The 27,566-nt window shown below is 35.9% G+C and overlaps 1 protein-coding gene across 5 annotated transcripts in view; it reads right to left on the bottom strand.

Annotated features, from left to right (window-relative positions):
- EEA1 (early endosome antigen 1) overlaps positions 1–27,566 on the bottom strand; it is a 115,517-nt gene that overhangs the window by 74,846 nt on the left and 13,105 nt on the right. For 2 of the 5 annotated variants that reach the window (XM_023257295.2, XM_023257296.2), the window contains exons 2-10: positions 18,811–18,903; positions 11,623–11,748; positions 6,971–7,095; positions 6,328–6,382; positions 6,169–6,234; positions 4,007–4,046; positions 2,490–2,603; positions 1,659–1,780; positions 351–506 (exon numbers count right to left, since the gene is read on the bottom strand). In XM_023257295.2, the coding sequence (XP_023113063.1) occupies positions 351–506; positions 1,659–1,780; positions 2,490–2,603; positions 4,007–4,046; positions 6,169–6,234; positions 6,328–6,382; positions 6,971–7,095; positions 11,623–11,748; positions 18,811–18,903 (897 nt within the window). Of the gene's footprint in view, positions 1–350; positions 507–1,658; positions 1,781–2,489; positions 2,604–4,006; positions 4,047–6,168; positions 6,235–6,327; positions 6,383–6,970; positions 7,096–9,254; positions 9,312–11,622; positions 11,749–18,810; positions 18,904–27,566 lie in introns of those variants that run through there. The other 3 variants (XM_023257297.2, XM_023257298.2, XM_023257299.2) reach the window with 2 other exon arrangements.

Below are 27,566 nucleotides of genomic sequence, written 5' to 3' on the forward strand. Positions count from 1 at the left end.
GAAATCATGCTTCCTTTACTCCTACACCAAACTGAGATAAACTCAATTACCACTTATTGACTAGCCTGGATCAAATTTAACTTTAAATAATCATTTCTCCACAATATGTACATTTATTAAATGGACAATACTCTTTTATACATTCTTCTCTAAATGTCTAGCTTTATAAAGCAAAATTAAATATTGTCTCTCAGACTATACTGACTATACACAAATATCACTCAGGGCAAATGAAAGTCAAGTATTGTTTTGATAGATCGCTTGGAAAAATTCCAACTGCTGGCTTCCCTCAACAGTATACACTAAACAAGTTAACAACAATCACATTTAGGCACACTGAACTTATTTACCTCTGAGTTAGCATATTCTGCTTGTAACTTTTTACACTCATCTTTGAGTTTTTCAGATTCTTTTTCACGCTCCAACGTCATGTTGTCCATTAGTGTTTGAACTTGGACCAGTTCTTTCTTTAGCACAGCAACATCTTCTATACCAGGTCTCTGAAGCTGTGAAGCATGTTCATTAAAAATTATAGTGAAAAACGAAAATATGGTTTTACTACAAAGAAATCAAAATGAAAATAATCTTTAATATCAATTGTTAGACTGCAAATGTTGACCACTGGTACCTTTTTCCCAAAAAGCCTTTCCTCTTCCCAATCTTTGTCATATTTAATAGTATCACCACAATGTGAAAGAGAGCAAATTCACAATTATCCTTAGTGCTTTATTTGCTTTCTTTTCCTTCACAAACTGCACTCCATGGTTATAACAATCACTTAATAAATGCCACATTTTGAAGCATAAATGCCCCATTTTCTATCCTAGGAAACTGATAATAAAAATAAAGGAGCAGATGTAAGCATAATTAGGGTTTGTTGCTAATGGATATGGATATGCATATGGTTGATTTTATTCATATATTTATTGAGTGCTAAATAAAGGGCAGAGAGGCACCTGGGTGGCTCAGTCGGTTGAGTGTCCGACTCTTGGTTTCAGGTCAGGTCATGATCTCATGGTTCATCGGATCGTGCCCTATTTTGGGCTCCTCGCTGACAGCACAGAGCCTGCCTGGGATTCTCTCTCTCCATTTCTCTCTCTGCCCCTCCCCTGCTCACGCTCTCTCACTCTCTCTCTCAAAATAAATAAACATACATACATACATACATACATACATACATACATACATACAGGACAGAAAGGAGACAAGGACAGATCCAAAGTTGTACACCTTGGGATAGCACTGAAGACATATAGTACCAACGACAGAAATAGTTGGGGAGGAAATACGGTGACCTGATGCTACACTTGTTGAATCCGAAATGAAGCTAGAAATGCAATCAGAAGTTTTCTAAAAGTAGGTGGATTTATAAAACTAAAGGGCAGGGAAAGGTCAGGATCAGAGACGCAGATAAGGAAACTAGTAAAAAGACACATGATATTAAGATAGAAACAACAAAAATGTTAAGGTAATAAATTTTGTATCACACATTCCATTTTTATTTAAAAAATCACATTGGTATATGTGTAAAGGATAGAACTAGAGGGAATTTTCCTTTCCTTCACTTTACTCAAGCAATACTTTTAACATTTTTTCAGAGTATATATTTTTCATTTAGAAAATTATAAAAGTACATTTCAATAAGGTTTCTGAATTACCAGTTCAGTCTTCAGATCTTGAATTATAATTGTTTCTTTGTTTAATTCCTCTGTCAGATATGTCACTTTTTGTTCAGCAGCTTCTCGAAGACTCCTTTCTTCATCATATTTTGACTTTATATCTAATTAAAGACAGTTATATAAATATTAGTTTCATGACATTAACTCTAGGAAAGGGTAGTTTTATAAATTCTTATCTATTACATTGCATATCTACATATTATTAATATGTATTAATTACATATTATGTATGCATAACTACATATTACTAATATGTACATATTATTAATATTAATTCAAATTCACATTCCTTAGATAACCCTAAATATATACAATAAACTTTTACTTCTGATTAAATGATGAACTTAAAATAATCAGATGTTTTTGTCTAAATTCCATACAGCACTGTCACTAATTATCATCTTAATGTATACTTAATCACATATAATAGTTTAACCTAAAAGCATGTAGTTAAAGAAAAAGTAATTGATTGCATAACCAAATGTTAAATCTAACTGTATTATTTAATTTCTTCAAAATGTTACTTGTTAATCTTTAAGCATGCCCCAAAGAAAATTCACCTTTTCTAAATTAGAAGAAAAATTCTACAGAGAAAATCGATCCTTTGAAAGGAAGAGGTGAGAGGACAAACAAAATAATTTATATAGCAACTCTATTATTAAATTCCAATAATCACTACCATAGTCTATAACAAATGTTTTACCACACCAAAATACAATACACTAAAATACAATGCCTTATTTCCAGGATATACAATGGCAAAAAGGTAACGAGACTCATCATTGGCTAAAAAGATCTGATTCAATTTACCTGCAATTTCAGTGGCAAGTTGGGCTGCTTTCTGTTCAAATAAGTCTTTCATTTGCTTAATATTAAAATTTTCTGTTTGGGCTTCTTCTAATTGTTGTTCCAAAGACTGTAGTTCTACAAAAATGTATCATAGCTACTTAAATACATAATTAATGCTAATTACATTTCCTAAACTGTTATTACTTATATCCTAATCATTGTTGTAGTTAAAGACAATCAACATGAAAAGAAAAAACAAAAGAGAATCAACATGAGTCTATCATCCAGTTATAAATGGAGAATCTTCATATTTCAAGAATTAAGCATATCTGATTCATTTAAGCACAAGTCATAATTTATAAATATATAAAACAAATTAAAGGAATATTTAGCATCATACTCAAATAATCTATAAATACTTGTTTCAAAAGTATTTTGCTTTTACATTTCAGTTATTTTCCTATAACCATCAACTGTCCAAAAAGGAACATATTCTGGCTTTCTAAATAAAATTGATTATATTGAGAAACAAAATTAGAAATGGTTTAAGAACAGGGAGCCTGGGTTAAGCTTCAGTTAAGCATCCGACTTTGGCCCAGGTCATGATCTCACAGTTTGTGAGTTCCGAGCCCAGAGTAGGCTCTGTGCTGACAGTTCAGAGCCTGGAGCCTGTTTCAGATTCTGTGCCTCCCTCTCCCCCTCCCCCACTCTCTTCCCCTCTCCTCCCCTCCCCCACTCACACTGTATCTCTCTGTCAAAAATAAACATTAAAAAAAGAAAGAAATGGTTTAAGAACAATCCAAGTCTTAAATAAAATAATTAAAATATGCAGTCAACCCCTAATACTCCATTCTCCTAAAGAGATTTCAAAGAAAACAGGGCGAGACAGATTTCAGAGGGAAAGTAAATACAACAGCTAACCTCAAAATACAAATCTGATTATTCATTGAGCATTCCTCCAAAGTCAATTACAAAGATGCTAGCTTCATCATTTTATTTCAAGAGAAAAAGAGGACATCATTCTTCAAACTAGATTTAACTTTTCACTAAAATGTACTAATGTGATATTTCAGAAGTTTATAACTTCAGAATATACAGAACAAAGAAAACACTAAGATTTTTATCAACTGATTAAACTATAAAGTTCACAAATAATATTCTAAACCTAAAAATGACTATTAGCTTCACTGTTTTAAAGCCAGAAAGTACAATCACAATACAAATTCATGTAGCAGGGATCAGAGAAAAAGAAAGTAAAAAGTGAAAAAGAAGAATGAGAGGAGTGCCTGGGTGGCTCAGACAGTTAAGCTTCTAACTCTTGATTTGGGCTCAGGTCATGATCTCACGGGTTCCTGAGTTTGAGCCTCTAGCTCTGCTCTGCACTGACCATGTGAAGCCTGCTTAGGATTCTCTGTCTCCCTCTCTCTCTGCCCCTCCCCTGCTTGAGCTCTCTCTCTCAAAAATAAGTAAATAAACACTTAAAGAAGAAGAAAAAGAAAAATGAAGAAATATCTGCTTTAAGCAAAGTTCAAAGTTACCTGCTGATGAATCAGCCACCAATCCATCAGGTTTAGACTCCTCAATGGAAACAAGACATAAACAAACGCATTAAAAGAAAAAGACAATACTATTATAATTGCCAATGTGAAAAAAGTCTCTACAAGCCACATTCTATCAGGTAAGTAGCAAGATTCTGATTAAATTTTGGTCTGTTCACAATCTTCCAGATTTCTAAAGTACCATTAGGCAGACTGGCATAATGATCTAGCTGCAGTCACTGGTTCTAAGAATTTTTTTTATGTTAACATATATTTAAATTATTGTGAATCTTATAATAGGTACCATCTTAAGTTCTATAAATTCAGTAAAGATTTTAAAATAATATAAATTATAATTATAAATATAGATTCTAAAGCCAATACTGAAGTCAGCAAATAAGATTCAATACTATAATATATAAAAATCTGCAGAAGTGAAAACATGCCACGAACTATCACTACTATAAAGTTTGGCATTAAAAGCACAAATTTTTAATTCATGATTATAAATCATCTTTTAAAAAAGCAGAAATAAAGAATATATTCCATAAGGTTTAATTTATTATGTGCATTAGGAATAAAATACTATACTGCCAAGTCATTATTTCCACATTCTAAAGAATTACACATATCTTCAAGAGTTTAATAAAGCAACTCCAAATAAGTATCTGACTTATTTTCCTATACATTAGATTTAGACATATTGGTGGCTAAGAACCATCAATATTTTAAATACATTTTCCCCAAGGTAAATTTCCTACCAAGGCAATTTCTCCTTGCACTGTGGAGAATTTAATTTATTAAATGTGAAATAGTCATTTCAAATGTGGTAAACAATTTCCTGTTTTCAAGTACAAAAAAATAATACAGCACATGTTTGATTATTTGTTAATGGCATTTATGTAAAACAGAGTAAATGAACTTTAAGTACTTTAGATTACTAAAAACCTCTTTCACAGCCTCAAATAGAGAAGCTGAGTAGTAATAAGACTAATAATATCTTGTTATCCATTTATTAGGGATTTTTTTTTCTAGTCCAAATGACAATTTTTGGTGAAAAAACAAAAAGGCAAAAAGATAGACTGAGAGTCACAATGTATTAAGATAACAGGCAACAGGATCACTAATTACTTTATAAAAATATTAGAACTATTATTGAAGGTTATCCACTTTATTCTTACAAATGAAAACTACATTTAGTAAAATTTATTACTCTATGATCCTTCATGTAATTGTAGTGCAAAAGCCAATATAATTTTAATATAAAAATCATAGTTGGTTAAGACATTTAGAAAATACATTAAATTATGTATCAACAGAATCTTACTCCAAAGTAACCACTTTTGTTACCCATGATTTTCATTTTTTCTACATATTATTTTTATATAAAGCTGTGTGTGTTTGTGTGTATACATACACATATACATAAATACCTTTATTCTGTTTTTTAAAACCTAATACTGTTTAAAAAAATAACTAAAATTGTTAATACAACAATTTCCCCATATTTTCAAACAATCTTCAGTAATATTAACAGGGGTGCCTGGGTGGCTCAATCGGTTGAGCAACTGACTCTTGATTTCGGCTCAGGTGGTGATCTCACTATTGGCGAGATCAAGCTCATGTCGGGCTCCCTGCTGAGAGTGCAGAGCCTGCTTGGGATTCTCTCTCTCTCTTTTTATCTCTCTCCCCCTCCTTCCCTCCCTCAAAAATAAGTAAACTTTAAAAAATTTTTTTAAAAAGAATATAAACAGTAAACAGTTAATAATAGTTCTTTCCCTACTAGTAGACAATTTAGTGATCTCCCATTTGTCACAACACAAATGCTCTGAAGAATCTCACTATTGTCTGAACCTATATTTTTTAACCATTTAGGGATATTTTCAGAAAATAAGAATAATGCAGCCTGGTATTAAGAAAAAAATAAAAAAAACCACAGGTAACTGATTCTTAATGGAGCACCTTTAAGAAATAACACCTGAGCTTCCAAAATATTTGTCTGAATTCATTAGAATTACAAAGGCTATACACTGTAGGCTATTAAATACAGATAAATTCATTAGGAAGTTATTTATATCAGGCCACCTGCTTACAAAATGCTTATTTTTAACAATGAAAATAAACATCTAATAAACACACTTCAAGTATTTAAAAGCATTTACTTGCTGTTGCAGCCCTTGAAATTTTTCTAATTCTTTCTTTAATTCTTCTGAGTACCATTTTTCTTCCTGAGGAAAAAGAAAAAGATTTTTAATTAAATTTCAAAAGATTTATTATCTGAAACACTGAAAATACACAAATGTAATCATTTCTGCTCTTACCTTTAGTGAAGCCTGAAGGTCTTGGACCTCTTGTCTAAGTAGTGTTAAATCATCTCTAAACATATATTGGAGAAAAAAGGAATTAATAATTAATGTTCTCTAACAACCTGGTCTCTTAATAAATCATGGCTAGTGACTGCACATTAATTTCTAGTTTTCGCAATTCTTAAAAAAAAAAGCTGCTTAGAATTTTATGTATACTGGCATATATATATAACCCTTAGAAAAATAATTTTATTCTGAAAGCTCCTCATTCATAAATGGAAAAACACTTTATCACAGAAATGATATAATCATTAACTGCCTTAGGCCAGAAACAAAATATCTCCCATTAAATTACTAACCATAAGGATCAATACCTTCCTATTGTAGTTAGCATAAAATCTAAACTCATTAACAAGGACTATACAATCTATACAATCTAGTCCCTGTCTTAACACTCTCCTGCTCATTCACTCAGCTCAAGCAACACTGGCTTCTTTCTGTTCCTTGAGTCTTGTCAAACTTCTTACATTCTGTTCTCCTCACCTAAGAGTCAGTCTGACAAGGAATGGTGAGCACACTCTCAAGGCCCTAACACAGGAAAGAGGTAAGATCACATGCATTCATAATAGCATTACACTTCAAAGCAATTGTACTGTACCGCTTCAGAGCAAGAGCCTCTCCTCCATGACTTGAATCATTACCAGCATCATGAACTACCTCATAGTGTTTGAAAAGTTCATCAGCAGACCCAAGGGATTTCATACACTGGGGACATATGAAACCCTATAGAAAGAGGGAGAGAAAGGTTACAAAACTGTGTTGAATATTGTAAAATAGCAATTTGTATGTTATGAAATACGGTCTAATGTCTTACACCAATGGTGCCATTAGTAAATTGTAACTTACGATGTTAAGCCCAAATTCAGGTATTGTGCAAAAGTACATCACCATCTATTCTGATTGAAGTTTACAAAAAAAAAAAAAACAAAAAAAAAAAACCCTTACAACTATCTTTTAGGTTGAGTAAATTGATGGCTAGAGTACAGAATTCTAATTTGAGAAGTTCTAACCTAGGAGACTAGTTGAGAAGTCTGCCATCATATTCCCACCCCTCTCTCTAGATATCCCCTTAGTAAAATAACAGCTGTTCCAATCTACTTCCTAGTAATGATAACCAAAAAATTAAGAATATAAGGCATTCTGATCACTGAGGGAAAAGGTACTGTATTAAATAACTCATAATTACCACAGAGTATCCACAATGCTTGAGAAGTATTCTAGTCAGTAAATTCTTTGCTAACCTAAGATGAACACTATAAAAGCCTAAAATTAATAGACCCATAAAATATTAAACACTTATAAATATTCTCAGAATTATATGGTTATGGCATACAAGGTCCTACATGAATATTTCCTCAACGAGCTAATAATCACTCTGATGCTGGGGCACCTCTCACTCTCCACAACTATACTGACACTTTCAACTATTCAGATTTACCTACGTTCTCCAAACCCACCACGGTATCCCACATTTCCGGGCCTTTGCATATACTGATTTTCCCTCCAGCACTACCCTTAGTAGTTTGTCAAGTTTCTACATTCCCTATAATACACAACACACTGGAGCTTTTCATCCATGTTTCCCTAATGGCTACCGTAGTATTTTTGAACACACTCTATATTTTCTATGTTATATATTTATTTTTAAAATATGAATAAAATAAATTAACGACTGGCTGGCTCAGTTGTTAGAGCATGAGACTCTTGATCTCAGGGTCGTGAGTTCAAACCTCACATTGGGCATGGAGCCTACTTAAAAAATAGATAAAAATAAAAAAACAAAAATATGAATGAACCTGGCAGGGCAGAATTTGGCAAAAAGACAGAAGAGCTTTAACATCTTGCAGGTTATAAAACTTTCCAAGGAATAGAGTGAAGTAATAAGTACTCGGAACAAGTAAAAACTTAAAAATAAAGAAACTTCTCCTTAATTGGGTGCTATACAAATAGCATATATTCATTTATTTATGTACATTATGTAGCAGAATGAAGGCTCACTGCGTACTAGGGAATACTGATATGTAGACAAACATTACCAGACAGTGGTATAACGTAAGTAAATATAAGGAACTATAGGAACACAGGAAAAAAAGAATCCAACTCTGTCTGTTGCAGGAGTTAGTGTTTTACAAAAACTACACAGAAACTCATTTATGTTATATGTATGTGTATATACACTGGACACTGGAATTGGGTACTGAAGAACGAGCAGGAGTCACTTGTCAGAAATAAAAGAGAGGCATTCTAACAAAGGTGTGGAAAGAGGTTTGAAACACAGACGTGCTGCATTTGGAAAAGAGAGGTATGTTCTGATCATAGAAGTAGAGCGAAGGGCAGGGGCACAACAGGTGAGTGAACGCAATGATCACCTATGAAACTCTGCAATAAGCAAAGGTAGTAGTACTAAGTACTCAGGATGTACCTTTGCATATCTGAATGACGCCATTAGGCTCCAGAGATATTTGATGCGCAGCACTGCCTTTTGAATGAATGAATGTCCCCAGACTATGTGTTAATCTAGCTCATGTTATGCTCTTTCTTCAAAATCATCTATTATCTACCATTATGTTTTATGACGGCTCCACTTTATACCTAATTTGCCATTCTTATAACTTCTACTCGGGAACTGTTGTACCACAATAGTTAACATGCTTTTAGTGCAACAGCTATACTATTTAGCCGGTCATTTCTCTTTCGCATGTCAGCTTCTACTAGTATCTAGAAGGCAAATTTCAGAATGTTCGCCAGAGAAGCCACAGACCAATTACACTATTTAATCTTTACAACTTTGGCTTTTTGACTATTGTCTCTACTTCCAGATTTTGGGTCTAGATATCTAAAGATACCAAGAAAGCTCACGATCACATTAAGGTATGCCATACCTTCTTAAAGCTTCTAAATATTACCAGGTTAATACTCCAGAAAGAACTGATTCATCCCTAAAGAGAAATTTTAGAAATTCAGTAATATATATTTAATCATAGAAATATTCCACCTAAGTGAATTTTCCATATGATTCACCTAAATGAATTTTCCATGTTTAAATAACACTTTAATTTTGGGACATTTCTAATAAAAATAAATCTTTCTAAAATACATATACTTTCTCACCTTCTTAAATAGAAGATACTAAACTGTTGTTTGGTGTTTCAGATGCACAAATATTTATCACTGAACGGGTGACTTTTACTCTATTAATTCTGGCCTCTTTAATCTCTGGACCCACAGTTTATAGTTTTTTCTTACACCCTGTTTTGTCTTCCCACAATCATTTCTTAAAATTATTCACATAGTGGGGTGCCTGGGTGACTCAGTCGGTTAAGCACACAACTCTTGGTCTCGGCTCAGGTCATGATCTCGCGGTTGGTGAGTTTGAGCCCCGTGTTGGGCTCCACACTGATGGTGCAGAGCCCGCTTGGAATTCTCTCTCTCTCTCTCTCTCTCTGTCCCTCCCCCATTTGCAGACTCTGTCTCTCAGAATAAATAAACGCAGACAAAAATGTTTTAAAAATATTATTCAAGTGCTATTTCTAGTAATGCTAGCCTGACATAGATGGGAAGGATAAAGAAAAAAGCCTATCAAGACCACATCACTCATTTATAATAAAAGTAACATAAGCTCAGAGTGAATATCTGAGGGATGCCCCCTGAATACAGTGCATGATCTTTCATTCATGGGCTTTGTAATACTAATAGTGGATATTAAGAGACTGCTTCTCTATTTCTTCGCAACCACCTTCGAGGGTAGATCGATAACTTCCACAAAAATGCTGTTAGTAAACAGTAAAACACTAAAAACAGCCAGCTACATTTTTCCCTTAATTATTCCAAATTTCTCACCAACTTCCAAACATGCACACACCCAGACATACACACACACTCTACTTAAGATTAAGCGATCTCTAATCCTTTCTCAGATACACTAAAGAACTTACCTTAACTTGATATTTATGGTATCCTTCTTATACCAAGTGCTCTTTCAGTTAAAAATAAAGTTCTTATTTAAATGACAAGTAGGTGATATTGTCACTTTTGATTTTGGCTAACCCATAAAGAAGAAAAGTTGGCACAAGAGGTATGAAAGACAAGTGGTAAAATGCTAAGGAGAGCTCCAAGAATCTTTTAGGTCTCTCTTTTTGCTTGCACCAGTTAGCTAGTTTAACCAGTTGGTGTCTTCCTATATTGCACCCATTTCCCGTATCACCCTAGAAAATGTCTGGTTTAACTGTTCCCCAGTAAAGCTTTTCTGGGGTTCTCCTCAGGTTGAATCACCACTGCACTCTTTTTACAAATAATATTTATCACAGAAATTGCCTGGGATAGAGATCATATCTTTTTTTATATTCTTTACTTACCAAAATATATGATGCATAAGAAGTACACTACAAATATGCCAAATAAGTGAATGTTTGGTGAAATCCTTTCTTATATATATAATTGCCAGACAGAAAAACATGTCTTTTTTTTTTTCTTTTGTCTTTCTGGGTACAAGGAGTTTCATTCTTTTGTGAGACTTGCAAAAGAATCAGAAAAGCTATGTTTCTCTTTGTTTTTAGATTATTGCAGTGATTTTCAAAAGAAAGAGATCAAGATCATCTAAGAAACTTTTTCCAGCCTGCAAAAGGGCAATACTTGCCCTCACTGGCTTCCACCCTCAGCCTTAGATATGGGCCGTCCCACACACTACAGAGAGACATTTGGATGATACACTGTTAATGATGAGTATGTGCCATTTGTCACCTTCCTCAAGTCTAGGGAGTCAAAACAAAGACTGAAACAATGGTACATCCAGGCTCTAATGCTGGATACTTTCTCAAATAAAAACAGCAACAATTAATATGCAAAGTCCTCTTTCTATATACGAGTATAAAGCATTTTAACCCAAAGCATTTTTAAATATGCTTTAATAAAACATTAACTAAATGATAAAGATACAACTTACAAATGGTGAAATCAGGCATCATTCACTTTATATTTTGAATTTCATGGCAAAATTTATGCAAAAATATTAACTTAAACTTTTATATTTGTTTACAGATTCACAAAAAAGACAGCTGCAAACAGTAAGAGCAATGAACCCAACTTCCCAAGAGCCTGCTTTCCTTATTGAACCTTCTTTTAAGCATGCATGATTAAAGCAATCCATATTCCCTTTGTAGCAGAAAAAGTTAAGCAACACCAAGGCAAGGAAAAACAAAGCTATTCTGCAACCCATAACCAAGCTGCTAAAGCAAAATATACAGGACCCACAGTAACACTGGAGTCATTAAGAAGTTCCTGTCCTCTTGTTTCATTTTCAGCGTGCACTTGCTGGTAATGCTCCGACAAATCACTAGCAGTTATACATCTTTTCATACATAATGGACAGATGAAACCCTGTGAAATAACAACTTTTAGGAGGATATACATAAAAAGTTATTTATAAAACAAAATACAGACAATGAAAACAGACATAACAGGAAAATAATTAGTATATCTCTTTTTAGTATACATAAGGGAAATTTTCAAGTAGTAACTATATACAAAAACTGAAAGATCTATCCAAAGTAGGACGTCTAAAAGTAGCTCCCATCCTTATGCTGGAAATTCCCATTGGTTCAATTTTATTACAATTACCAGTTGCCTTAGTTGGAATATTATTATTCTTTTTGTTTATGACAGTCTGTCCTTACTTATCTAAGAGCCATTATTGGCAAGTTAGCTTTTATTTTCGATCAAGAAATGACAGGCAGTTATAACAAATAGCTTTATGCGACATCATGTTCTCAACAAAAAAAGTCCTTACAATGAAAGCAATTTTTAGTCTTTACCATAATCCACTAGCCTAAGACCCCATATTTGCCCATAGCCGTAATTCCCAGTAGGGGACTCTTCCTTCTAAATTTATGAACCAAATAAAACCATTTTAAGTCAATCTCCCCAATTCCCTATTCCTAACAGTGTCTGTATTTTCAAATGTGGGCCATTACACTGATCTATGGTTTAATGTTTTGTCAGACAGGAAAGTAGAGGGATAAGAGAACAGAGGAACTGAGAGTATCGGAAAGTGAATAAAATGGAGAGTGTAGTGAAGGACAATAGGTTATAAACGCCATGGGTTTTTGTGTCAAAAATAATGTGGATTTGAGACTCAACCAATGCTAACTATATGACTTAAGGAAGTTACTTTACTTTGCTAAACGTCAACTTCCTCATCTATAAAATGGGGTTAATGTTAGTACCTATTCCTCTAGAGTTATCATGAAGTACATAAAATGCTTAGTCTAGTCATAAGGCATTGTTCAATAAATATTCTGTCATTACATGTATGGTTAGAGAGGAAAGGAAATGAAGCCAGGAAAGGTTGAAAGACCAGAAGATAGGAATTAAAAACCTGAAATATTCAGCAAGGCCAAAGAAGTAGTAAGAACATGAGAAAGTTTTTGAGAAGACAGGTAGTTGGAAAGATATAGTTTTGACATCTCAGGTGAACTATTCTACTGCATAAAATGGAAGGTACTGCCATGAACTTGAGTAGCCAGAAAAAATTAATAAAGATCACTGGCATTGAAAACATTAAAAACTGGGAGACTTGGATGTTCCTTGAGTCACTAATGTCACTAAGGATATAACAAAGGAGAGGATGACTGTAAATAAGGACCCAAAGTGGGAGGGCAGGCAGGGCAGTAGTTAAGAGCTAGGCTTCGAATCCTGGATTCACACCACTCTTAGTAGATTATATGACCTTCAATTTCCTCATCTGTGAAATGGGGTAACAGTAACACCTACTTCATAGGGGGGGGGGGGTCTCATGAAAATTAAATGAGATAGTACATGCAAAGTGCTTATCATAGCATCTGATACAAAGAAAACATTCAATACATGTTAGCAATGATTAATATCATTAATTCCTTTTGTTAACAACCCTTAATAAAGGAGATTAGCCAGAGGATGAAAGTGAGGAACGTGAATTCTTTCTTTGTTGTTTTCTCTTTTTACTGATGAAAGAGTTGTCTTCTAGGCAACCACAGTCCAAAGTGCTGGAACCACAGAATAGTAATTCCTTAAAGGAATGCATCATTTGCATATTTTTTTTGCCATGATAGCTTTGTTCTGCCTTTGACTTTACTAGTTTCTTCACTGTAAGTTTCCACATACAATATTCAATCATTCACTCAAAATGTGTGTACCGAGTGTGATTACTGTGTTCCAGCCATTATTCTACGGTGCTGAGAACAAAATGATAAAATAAGGCACAAAGTCCCATCCTCAGGAAGCTTACAGGCTTCTTGAAAAAGTTATGAAAGAAAGTAATTACATTTTAGAGCACACTAATCAGAAAATCCCAGTAGAGGGGCGCCTGGGTGGCTCAGTCGGTTAAGCATCCGACTTCGGCTCAGGTCATGATCTCGTGGTCCACGAGTTCAAGCCCCGCGTCGGGCTCTGTGCTGACAGCTCAGAGCCTGGAGCCTGTTTCTGATTCTGTGTCTCCCTCTCCCTCTGACCCTCCCCTGTTCATGCTGTCTCTCCCTGTATCAAAAATAAAATAAACATTAAAAAAATTAAAAAAAAAAAAAGAAAAAAGAAAATCCCAGTAGAACCGCCTTCAAACTATACTTAGACCCTCAGGACCTCCACTGTTAACTACCCTGTCGCAGTCAGTCTCACACCGCACAAGGATCACTGCAACAGCCTTTCAACGGCCTCTCTGCTTCTATCCTTACTCCACGAACAGTTTATTTTCCACACAGCAGTGAGAATGTATCCTATAAAGATGTAAACAAGTTTTGTCACTTCCCTTGTCAGAACTCTCCAATGGCTTCCCATCTCATCAGCAGTAAAAACCAAAGTCTGTACAAAGGCCTGAAAGGCCCTGCATAAGGTGGACCTGATTAGCTCACAGACCCAAACTCTCTTCACTCACTGTGCTGGAGCCACACTAGCCTCCCTGCTGGTTTTTCAACATGCCAAGCATGCTCCTACCTCAGAGACTTTCCACTTGTTCCACGTGAATGAAACATGGTTGTTCCAGAAACCCACATGACTCATTTCCTCACTTCTTTCAGTTCTTCCTGAGCTATGCCCTTCTCAGAGAAGTCTTCCCTGACAATCCTATTTGAAATTGCAACCACCCAAAACACTTCTTATGCCTCCTTCCCTGCTTTATTTTTCTCAATAACACCAGTTGTTTCCCTCTGTCCGTTTTCGTATGTTTTGGGGGTTTTTGCCTATTTCCACCTACAAGAATATAAGCTTTACCAGGATAAAGATTTTTTTTTTATGTTTATTTATTTTTGAGAGAGGAAGAGAGAGAGAAACAGAGCACGACCAGGGGAGGGGCAGAGAGAGGGAGACACAGAATCCAAAGCAGGCTCCAGGCTCTGAGCTGTCAGCACAGAACCAGATGCAAGGCCCAACTCACATACGGCAAGAGTGGAAGTCGGACGCTTAACCGACTGAGCCACCCAGGTGCCCCTACCAGGATAAAGACTGTTGACTATTTTACTCACTGTCATATCTCCAGCATCCAGAACAGTGTCTGACAACAATAGATATTTGATAAATAAGTGTTATCTCAGAATAATCATTATCAAAAGGATAGGAAATACAATTCCCCAGGAGCACATGGAATAAGCATCTATCCTACATGTGAGTCAAGTGAAGTTTACTGAAAAAGTAATTATCTGTAATGAGACCTGAAGGATAATAAGATATTAACCAGGCAGAAAAGTAAAAGAACAGGTAAGACATGGGGATCAGCATACAGATGTCCAGAGATAAGAAAAAACTTGGCACACCTTAAAAGCGGGAAATCTGTATGCCTGGATCAAAGAGCATAAAGAAACAGAACCATACATATAAGGTCAATTGATTTCCCACAAAAGCAAAAATTTAATTCAATAGGAAAAGGTAACATTTCAACAAATAGTACTGAAACAACTATATAAAAAGCTGTGGTTTCCATATCCATATGGAAAAAATGAACCTCAACCACTATCCCATACCATACACAATATTTTAAAAGAAACCACAGACTTAAATATACACATTAAAATGAATTTTTTTAAGTACCATTGGTACACATAGGAGAAAGCCTCTATGACACTGAGCTAGGCAAAAAAATTCATAGAACGACCCAAAAAGCACTATCCATAAGAGAAAAGGCTGACAAACTGGACTTCACCAAAATTAAAAACTTCTCTTTGAAAGACACCATGAACAAAATGAAAAGCAAACCACAGACTTACGAAAAAAACATAACATCACATATATCTGATTGTGGTGTAAAGTCGAAAATTGAGACCCAGTATTATGCACTCCTTTGTCAACAGGTGAGGGAAGAGCTTCACGTGGCCTAACTACAAGTTCCCTCCCCACTCTGCTCCCACAGATAGGGGCCTGCTGTCAAACACCCCTCCTCTTCACAGAGCCTGCGTATGCCTAAACAGCAGGTTTCAGTTCCCTGTCAGCCCACAGAATTATTCTAACAAGCCAATCATATGCTCCAGGAACCAAGGGGCACCTCATCCTCTTGATACTATAAACCTTGCCTCTCTCAGCCCGCGGTTGTTCATTTCGTTCCCGAGTCCAATCCTCATATGGCCCTTCATGGCATACAGTGTCCTCCTGGGCCATGAGTCTTTTGAATAATAAACTGCTGTTGACTTCATCTGTCCAGTGTCAGGTTAGTTTATGTTCAGCCATCCCTGTGAGCCCAGAACAGGAATCCTTCCCTAGCCAACTGGGCAAATAGGAGGCAATCAAACTATCGACAAGACTTGCACCCAGAGTAGATAAATAACTCTTACAATTCAATAATAAAAAGAGAAATAATCCAACTTTTAAAGTGGTCAGATTTCCAGTTGCAGACAGAAAGGAATAGATACACTTTTCCCTATTCTTCCTGTTGAGCACACCTAACATCCCTAGACATTATATATAAAACAAACATAAGAAAACTCTGAAAGGTGAAGAGAAGGAAGACCAGCTAAGGATCTTGGGATCCAAGCACTGATACAATGATGAATACTCTGGGTTTTCTTTTGCATCATATATTCCAGACTGGGTGCTGGAGAAGCTGGCAACCTGGAAACTTCAGTGAGCGCTTACAAAAAAACCTGCCCTCTCCAGCCAAAGGAGCAGGAAAATGCGGGTCATCAATGAGTAATTCAGTGAGTACTAAGGATGGAAGCCAGACTAGAAAGGGATAAAGAGTGAACAAAGACATCTGCTTCTGGCGATTCATTATACTAAATACTCTGAACAACCATCCTGGTGATAACTAAAGGATATAAAAAATCACTTACTACATTACATATTATACACATTACATGTCTGATATAAACTGAATGTGTATCCTCATATTGGAATTATGTTGAAGTTATATTGAAATCCTAACTCCCAATGTGATGGTATTAGGAGATGGGGTTTTAGGGAGGGGATTAGGTCAGAAGGGTGGAACCCTCAGGAATGTGATTAGTGCCCTTGTAAAAGATCTCAGACAGCTCTCTTGCTGCTTCAGCAATATGAGGATGGCCACCTATAAACCAGGATGCAGGCCCTCACCAGACACAGAATCTGCCTTGATCTTGAACTTCCCAACCTCCAGAACTCTTGAGAAGTAAATGTTTGTTGTTTAAGCCACTGAGTCTATAGCACTTTTGTTGTAAAACAGCCCATACGAAGACAATATTACACATTATCTTAAATAATAAAATGACATAAATATCATATGAATAAAGCAAGGTATTGCTTTATTTCTATTTCTTTTTTAAGTTTTTTATTTTGAGGAGGGGAGGGGCAGAGAGAAAAGGAGAAACAATCCCAAGCAGCTTCTTCACTGTCAGTACCAAGCCTGACATGGGTTCAGTCTCACAAACTGTGAGATCATGACCTGGACCAAAATCAAGAGTAGGACGCTTAATGGACTGAGCTACCGAGGTGCCCTTCTGACTATTTCTTTAAAGTCCCAGAGACATTTCAAATTCCATATAGATGGCTGCTAAGGGCACAGAGTTAAAACCTAGGGTTTGTACAAAGTGGGATGCCAAGGTAAAAGGGAAACAAACTGAAAGAGAGACTGATAGAAAGAGACACAGAGAGAGAGACAGAGAGAGAGACAGAGATCACCCAAGACCTTGACAAATATGTACCCAAGCACTGGGCATATGAACCTCTAGAGCAGTATTATATGCCAATAGGAATAATTCATGACATGGGTAAAAACTAGTGGCAGGAGGGACAGAAAATAAAATGAGAATGTGAGAGAATGGAATCCAGAGCACAAGAGAACGGACTGAAATTTGATAAGAAAAGGAACTGTTTTCTGTGTACTAAAAAAAGAGAGAACAAAGGTGCCAAGTATAGCTTTGGACATTCAGCCAATACTTCCTATGATATAGAAGGTGACTGAGGGAAGATGGGAGAGGGTAGCACACATGAGAGATGTGAGGATATAGAAGGCAGTAAAACTATCTCAAAGAGTAGGAAAATGACCCTAAGAAGAAAATACAGCAGGATCACCAGGCACTGCTCACTACGCACTAGAGACTCTATTTTTTTTTTTTTTTGATCCAACTGAGGTCAACAATTAAACTTGCTCTTAATAAAGTTCAACTGATACTTTTATTCTCACTTTCATGGTCTTTTAGATCTTCTCAAGGTTAATACCCATATACATGAAATCAGATGGCCAGAAAGAGACAAAACAGGGAGATGAATGCATAGAGACAAAACCAGAAATACACAAGACAGAAAACAGACTCACCAGCAAACAGGTGTGGAAAGGGGAGCACAGAAAAGGGGAACTAGGTAGGCAGTACAACTGGGCCCAGAAAGGGGCAAGTGGCAAAAACTGTCAGAGCAGAATGTGAGTGCATCCATATCTTAAGGACATTATTGGTGGTTTTTATGTTCTTCTCTTCCCTTTTCTCATTCTTCTATAATGAGCAAACAATGTTTGTTAAAAATAATTAATCATAATAAAGCAAATACTAAGGCTAACTTCTCAAAAATATTGAGTTCTTTCTTACTTTCCCCATTACTTTTTAATAAACTATGAAAGATAAAAGTTCTTGCAAAGTTGTAAAGACAGCAAATAATGTATAAACTTTATAGATAAGTTAATCTAATTTTTCATTAACTCAGTAGTTCATGCCAGTACAAACACTAATTAATTGGTAATTTTTATAAACAGATGTCAAAATCTTCCTTAAGTTCAGATGACATTAGCAATGAAGACAAATTAACAATATTAATTTTCAATTTTAATATACACTTTCTTAGTCTTAGAACTAAACACCGTATTTTTCTAGAAGTGTGATTCAAAAGTCATATTTCAGTTTGTAAGAAGGATGAGACCTTTCCTACGAAAGTTTAAATTACTGACCACTACTTCAAGCCTCTGCTCGTTTTCCTTTAATAATACCAAATTTTATTGCCAAATTATTATTTCCATACCTCTGAAGAGCTTTCATTATTGACATCCACTGTGTTTATAGGAGCAGCTGATGAATCTAAATCAGAACCTTGAGAGCCAACTCTCCCAGGAGTCTGAAACAGAGAAGAGAGAAAAAAAATTCAAAGTAGGTATTAATAATATATTCATAAACTACTTAATAATCTGAACAGTAAACAGGGCTAGCCTTACACATAAAAGGAGAAGACAAATACCACTAGCAGCTATCCTTCATTGCAGAGTGTGCCCAACACTGTATCAAGGTCTCTGTATGCATTCTCTCATTTTTAGTCTTTTTAAATTAATAAAAAGCTTACATTTGTATATAGTGCCTTAAGTCTTCAACTCACTTATAGTCTTCAACTCACTTTAGTCATAATGACATCTCTGAGAGAGGAAGGGTAAATGTTATCTCTAGAGATGAGAAAACAGATTCAAAGTGGCTAAAAGACTTCTCAAGATTGTACTGTTAACAAAAATCAGACAGAAGACCTTAGAGAAAAACTGAGAGCTTTCCCCCTAACATCAGGAACACAACAGGGATGTCCATTCTCACCACTTTTGTTCAACATGGTGTTAGAAGTCCTAGCCTCAGCAGGCAGACAACACAAAGAAATAAAAGGCATCTAAGTTGGCAAAGAAATCAAACTTCCACTCTTTGCAGATGACATGATACTCTACATGGAAAACCTGACAGCCTCCACCAAAAAACTGCTAGAGCTGATACATGAATTCAGCAAAGTTGCAGGATATAAAAAAATCAATGTACAGAAACCGGTTGCATTTCTATACACCAATAATGAAGCAAAATAGAAAGAGGTATCAAGGAATCGATCCTACTTACAATAGCACCAAAAACCATAAAATACCTAAGAATACACCTAACCAAAGAGGTAAAAGATCTGTACACTAAAAACTAGAAAGCTTATGAAAGAAACTGAAGAAGACACAAAGAAATGGAAAAATATTCCATGCTCATGGATTGGAAGGACAAATATTGTTAAAATGTCAATATTACCCAAAGCAATCTACTTATTCAATGCAATCCCCATCAAAATTCTTCACAGAGCTAGAACAAACAATCCTAAAGTTTGTATGGAACCAGAAAAGATGCCAAATAGCCAAGGTAATGTTGAAAAAGAAAACCAAAGCTAGAGGCAACACAATCCCAGACTTTAACCTATATTACAAAGCTGTAATCATCAAGATGGTTTGGTACTGGCACAAAAACAGACACGGAGACCAACGGAACAGAACAGAGAACCCAGAAATGGACCCACAAATGTATGGTCAACTCATCTTCAACAAAGCAGAAAAGAGCATCCAATGGAAAAAAGACAGTCTCTTTAGCAAATGGTGCTGGGAGAACTGGACAGCAACAACATGCACAAGAATGAAACTGGACCACTTTCTTATACCACACACAAAAATAAATTCTAAATGGATGAAAGACCTAAATGTGAGACAGGAAACCATCAAAATCCTATAGAAGAAAACAGGAAGCAACATCTTTGACCTCAGCCACATCAACTTCTTACTTGACACATCTCCAGAGGCAATGGAAACAAAAGCAAAAATGAACTATTGGGACCTCATCAAGATAAAAAGCTTCTCTGCACAGCGAAGGAAACAATTAGCAGAACTAAAAGGCAGACTATGGAATGGGAGAAGATATTTGCAAATGATATATATCAGATAAAGGGTTAGTATCCAAAATCTATAAAAAACTTACAAAACTCAACACACACACCAAAAATAAATAATCCAGAGAAGAAATGGGCAGAAAACATGAATAGACACTTTTCCAAAGAAGACATCCGGTTGGCAAACAGACACATGAAAAGACGCTCAACATCACTCATCATCAGGGAAATACAAATCAAAACCACAATGAGATAATACCTCACACCTGTCAGAATGGCTAAAATTAACACCTGAGGCAACAACAGATGTTGGCAAGAATGTGGAGAAAGGAGAACCCTTTTGCACTGTTGATGGGAATGCAAATTGGTGCAGCCACTCTGGAACACAGTATGCAGGTTCCTCAAAAAATTAAAAATAGAACTACCCTATGACCCAGCAATTGCACTACTAGATATTTATCCAAAGGATACAGGAGCACTGCATCGAAGGGACACATACACCCAAGTGTTTATAGCAGTGCTACTGACAATAGCCAAAGTGTGGAAAGGGCCCAAATGTCCATCAATGGATGAAAGGATAAAGAAGATGTGGTGTATATATATATACAATTGAATATTACTCAGCAATCAAAATGAATGAAATCTTGCTATTTGCAACAACGTGGATGGAACTAGAGTGTATTATGCTAAGCAAAATAAGTCAGTCAGAGAAAGACAAATACTGTATGATTGCACTCATCAATGGAATATAAAAAACAAACAGATGAACTAGGGGAAAGGAAGGAAAACTAAGATAAAAACAGAGAGAGGCAAACTATAAGAGACTCTTAAATACAGAGAACAAGCTGAGAGTTGCTGGAAGGGGGTGGGGGGATTTTAAATGGGTGATGGGCATTAAGGAGCACACTTTTCAGATGAGCACCAGGTATCATATGTAAGAGATGAATCACTGGGTTCGACTCCTGAAGCCAAGACTACACTGTATGTTAACTAACTTGAATATAAATTAAAAAAAAAAAAATCTAAAATGCTAATCTTCTGATTCCTCTTGCATTGCTCTCTCTACTACACCAACTAAACTACAATCATTTGAGGGTTGCTAAAAAGATCAACACAGCCCATCCATCTGCCATCCATGCCAACCATTACCAATCTGTCTCTAATACTTGATATTCCATCCCAATGATACATACAATCTGGAGGATTAAAGGTCTTCTTTTTCTCCTCTAACATCATCATTCATTACTATCTAGATGTTACCTTAAAGGAACTGAAAATCTAGTAAAACACTGGGCACGATTCAGAGCACAACAACTAACTTAATAATCCTCAGCAAAAAAACATTAATGGTACATACTATCATTATTTCCATTTCACACGAGAGAAATGAGGTGTGGAAATAAGTAATTTGCCCAAAGTCACATGGCTAATTAATGGAAGAAAGGATTTTAACTTGAGCAAACCAGCTCATCATCACTAAACCATACTGCTTCTCTGCTGGACATCTCCACTGAGATGCACCGTAAGCACCCAAGACTGAGAGCAATTCACTACACATTTGTCTCAACAAGCAAACATCCTATTCATAACTATTAAATATTTAACATAAAATGCCAAGTAAGGAAAAAGTGATACTACTTTCAAATTCATCCATTAAAATGATTATAAAAGCTGCACAGAAAAATAAGAAAACATACACACTGTAATTATAATTGTGTACAAAAACTATTTATATGAGAGATTCAAAGGATATATATACCAAAATATAAATAATGATTTCTGTAGCAAAACAGTTATGGATATTTTGGGTTTTAGTTTTTCTGGTTTTGGTGTTGCTCATTTTTTTTTTTTTTTCGGAATTTTAGATCCATAGTCAAATTACTTTTACAGTGAAACTTTTCTTGATATTAAAAAGAAAAAAAAAAAAAAAGAAGCAAACCTCAATAGATGATCCACATTCCCGTCACATTTTCCCAAAATGTAACCTTCTAAAACATTCTAAACTTATCCAGAGTCTGTCTTTATTGTGTTCATTTAAAATCCATAAGATTCTCTGGCTCAGAGCCTGGAGCCTGCTTCCGATTCTGTGTCTCCCTCTCTCTCTGCCCCTCCCCCGTTCATGCTCTGTCTCTCTCTGTCCCAAAAATAAATAAAAAACGTTGGAAAAAAAATTAAAAAAAAAAAAAAAAAAGGGGCGCCTGGGTGGTGCAGTCGGTTAAGCGTCCGACTTCAGCCAGGTCACGATCTCACGGTCTGTGAGTTCGAGCCCCGCATCGGGCTCTGGGCTGATGGCTCAGAGCCTGGAGCCTGCTTCCGATTCTGTGTCTCCCTCTCTCTCTGCCCCTCCCCCGTTCATGCTCTGTCTCTCTCTGTCCCAAAAATAAATAAAAAACGTTGAAAAAAAATTTTTTAAATAAAAAAATAAATAAATAAAATAAAATCCATAAGATTCTCATGTGTTAACGATTCTACCATCTATTATCTACCCTACTCTAAAAAACATAGTAAGATTCTTTCCCAAAATGGTATGCTTGAGACATGAATTTATAAATAAAAGTCAGGTATCTGGATCTGATGACAACTCCTGCATCTGAGAAAAAAAGAATGGAGCTGAATGGTGAAAAAGTTAAAGAGCCTTTAAATTACATACTTAATATAAAGAACTGTATAAAACTAGCAATTCATTTTTGACCCATCAACATTTCAACAGTTTCATCCCACAAGAGGTTTTAAAATTAGTGACCCCATCCTCAAAAGCCCTGGAAACAAAAGCTGTACCTCCCAAGAACTACATTTTCCCCATTTCTGTACCCTTTATTTTTCCAGAGTAGAGGTGGCTTTTCTTCTGGGATTTACCTTCCCAGAAAAGTAAGCAAGTCAAAGATATAACTACATAATCCTACTACCACCACCAAAAAAATCTTTTATCAAGTTTGCCAAAAATAGTCCTAGTAAACAGACCTAAATAAGTCCAAGAAGCCTAGGGAGTAAAAGGAAAGAACAGGGGACTAGCCATATTTTGCTAATCCATAGAATATAATGCAGTTATTAAAAATAAACAAATAATAAAAGAAGTAGTTCTGAAAGTGCTGGTACTTAAAGATCTCCAAACTATATTAAGTGAAAAAAATTCAAAGCCAATATGAAGACTATGATCATATCTGTATAATATTAATGGATATATGCGTCAGAAAATTGTGGAAAAATACAAAGACACTATTACCAGTGTTCCCTAGGGAGGGGACCTTCTACTTTTCATTTCACACCTTCTGTATTCCTAATTCTAACTCCGGGCTGTCAGCCTCAAACTTCACATAAAATTTGTCTCTTAAGTCCTTCTTACTTGCTCTAAGTCTTCAACCTTGAAAATGGTCACTAATACTCTTTATTCTCATCTCCATTATAATTCTAACACCTTTAAACTTGTTTCATAATTCATTTTTGCTAATTACTTTTTTTTTTTGTCCTGAAACTTCCTTCTTATTTCTCTGCCTTCTTAAAACAGAATATATCCTGAAGGAAGAAAGCTTACTCAGACTTTTGCAATAATATGACCTAGAAAACTTATGGTACCAATGACTTCACGGAAGCTTCTCTATCCATCATACAACCACATAAAATAATAGTAAGCTTCTCAGGACATCTGGCTGGCTCAATCGGTAGAGCGTGTGACTCTTGATCTCGGGGTCATGAGTTCCAGCCCCATGCTGGGTGGAGAGGTTACTTAAGATAAATAAATAAATAAATAAATAAATAAATAAATAAATAAATAAATAAATAAATAAATAAATAATTTTTAAAAATGGCAAGCTTCTTTGCCAACATACCACATTTAACTAACTCATTTTCATCAGCTTTCAACTGAGAACAATTCCTATTTTCTGAAATGTGAGCAATTCCACCTAACCTGGAACCATCCTACAACTTTAATGAGTAAGCAAATACAATCACTCATGTTGTTAAATTATTAATGCTAAATTGAGTGCAATTCCTATTCAATTTGTCTTTCAAAGGGGGTTCTAAGAGGCTATCCCCCGGTTGTATCTAATTTCAATCCTCTCCAAAATTTCCTAAGTACTAACACACAATATACTTCTGAATCCTAAGTCTTTCCTGGCTAACATACTGACACGCAATACTACCCTATGCCAGAGACGGGTGTCAGAAGCATATATTTACCTAATGCAACTGGCTCCTATTTTCAGCAGCGCCTATTAAGTGTTCCAAAAGCAAAAGTCCACCTAAATCTAGGAATAGTGATTCAGAATACAGAAGCCGGAGTCTCACAGATCTGCATTCATTCCAGTTACCCACTAAGAAGCTTTGTAGATTTATTTAACTTCTCTAAGCCCCAAATTCCCATTTGTAAAGTGGAACTAATAATGTCAGCCTCACAGAACTGTTGTAAGAATTACATGAAATGATACACTTAAAATGTTTAAAACACTGCCTAGCATTTGGTAGATATACTGTACATAGTAGTCATTCATATCATTAAGACAAGAAACAAAGTTTAAAAGTTGGAAAACATCTCAGAAATTATATTCCAATTGTATCACTTCATAGATGATAAAACTAGCCCTAGAAACTAAGCTTACTTGATTGACATCACTCTGGTAATGGTAAAGTTGCAATTAAAACAGGTTTCCCAGGTCCCAATTCAATATTCTCTCTACTAACCAAAATATTTCTTGGTCATCGTCTGATCCCCATCAAGACAATTTCTCTAATCTCAACTTCTTCAAGGAAGAATTACAGGGACAGGACAAGATCAAGGGTCCTTCCAGCTCTAAAATTCTCATTCCATGATTCATTTGAGTCCTAAACTGGCTAACTTAAAAGCACATCCAGGGGTGCCTGGGTGTTCGGTCAGTTAAGCTTCCAGCTCCTTTTTGGCTCAGGTCATGATCTCATGGCCCATGAGATCAATTCCCATGTGGGGCTCTGTGCTGATAGCAAGGAGCCTGCTTGGGATTCTCTCTCTTTTTCTCTCTGCTCCTCCCCTGTGCTCCCTCACTCTCTCTCAAAATAAACAGGAAGAAAAACACAGAAACAATCAACCATATTTCCAATCTCTATATACACTTTGCTTTCTTATGGACATTTTCAAAAGTCTAAAACTTTTACCAGTTATTAATGGTTATGTGAAACTAACATCTCTCAAAAGCAGCCAATCAAAAAGAAAAAAAAAGAAAAAGAAAAAGGCAGTCAAATCAGTAAGAGACTGAGACTATTAAAACTAATTACAGATAAGTTATTAGTAACTAAATTGGGCTTACAGACATCATACAATTAAGTCAATATTAAGTAAAGGAGTAAAGGTATTTAATATCCAACATTTTTTAAATATCTAACATATAATCACAATTGAGCTATATATTTGAAGCAAATTTAGAGTATCAGGTGTTTTGATTCAAAAAAATACAGATAGGCAGACACAAAAATATACCAAAATAGGGTTCAAAAATCTAGTTTTAAGAAGAGGCCACTTTTCAGGCACCTGGGTGGTTCAGTTGGACAGCGTCCAACTTCAGCTCAGGTCATGATCTCACAGTTCGTGAGCTCGGGCTCCACATCAGGCTCTATCCTGACAGCTCGGAGCCTGAAGCGTGCTTCAGATTCTGTGTCTCCCTCTCTCTCTGCCCTTACCCCACTCACACTGGTCTCTTTCTCTCAAAAATAAATAAACATTACAAAAATAAAAAGAAGAAGCCACTTTTCATTCTTTAAGTCTTAAAATCTATGGGGCGCCTGGGTGGCGCAGTCGGTTAAGCGTCCGACTTCAGCCAGGTCACGATCTCACGGTCCGTGAGTTCGAGCCCCGCGTCGGGCTCTGGGCTGATGGCTCAGAGCCTGGAGCCTGTTTCCGATTCTGTGTCTCCCTCTCTCTCTGCCCCTTCCCCGTTCATGCTCTGTCTCTCTCTGTCCCAAAAATAAATAAACGTTGAGAAAAAAAAAATTAAAAAAAAAAAAAATCTGTTGAGAGAACTGGGAATGGTGCTGATAATAAAACCTCCCGAACAGAGCATCAGTGTGCTACACTCAAAATCCCAGCAAATGGTCTTGCATGGTACTTTAGAATCTAACAAATTCTAATCTACTGACTACAGATTCCTTTTCTAAGAGATCTATAGAGGATCAGTTTAAAGAAGTAGAACACAAAGATAATAAAATTAAAATTCATTCTGAATATAATCATGTTTTATGACACAAAAATCTCTAAGACACACTATTCAAATAGCAGATGATTAATAATCTGGGCTCCCAAGGAAACAGACTCTGAGGCCCTGAAAACTACAAGCAGTTTTACTGGGCAGTGCTCCCAAGAACACCTGTACGGGCACAGGGGCAATATGACAGGGCAGAGAAAGCAGACGAAAGTACTAATCAGTAGCACAATTGTAACAGTGGCCTTAGTTAATCCCACCAAGAGTCCTAAAGCTGGGGCCCTTCACAGAAGTCCCTAACCAAGGCAAGAGGAGGATTCTTTGTATTCTCCACATCAACCAGTAATGAAGTACAGGCTGTCTCCAGGAAAGGGACATAATCTTGGATCAGGCAGCTTCTTTCTGTTAGGGCAACTCCCAGAGAAGGATGCAGCCAAGAGCCATCGGCAGCCATGACTCCAGGCAGTTAGGGGAATGTGACTCCATCTTAAAGGAAGATCTAGGTGCTGCATCAAAGCATCTACTGCAATGAATGTCCCTTACTTGCATCTGAGATACTTATAAAGGGCTACATGCGGGGGGCAAGGAAGATCTCAGTAGAGAAGGGGACCTACTATCTTCTGGAAACTACTACATGGCAGTGCTGTGACAGTAACCTTACACGAGTTATCAAATTTTATCACTGAATTCTTGCTCTAAAGACAGGTTTTTTTTTTTTTTTTCCTTAGCAAAGATGCTAGAAAATACATTAAAAGTTATTTTGATTTGTTATATAACACTTAAAATGCTACCTCAGGGCTGCAAATTATCTGCAGACTCAAAATCTTGGTACTCTTTTGGTTTTCAAGTAACAGGCTTACCCTGAAAAGCACTTTAGAAATTGCCTAGGTGATGATGCCCTCAGTGGACAGATAAGGAAAGTGAAGTCAAGAGAAACTCCATGATTTG

This window comes from Felis catus, chromosome B4 (assembly GCF_018350175.1).
Source record: "Felis catus isolate Fca126 chromosome B4, F.catus_Fca126_mat1.0, whole genome shotgun sequence".
Lineage (NCBI taxonomy): Eukaryota > Metazoa > Chordata > Mammalia > Carnivora > Felidae > Felis > Felis catus.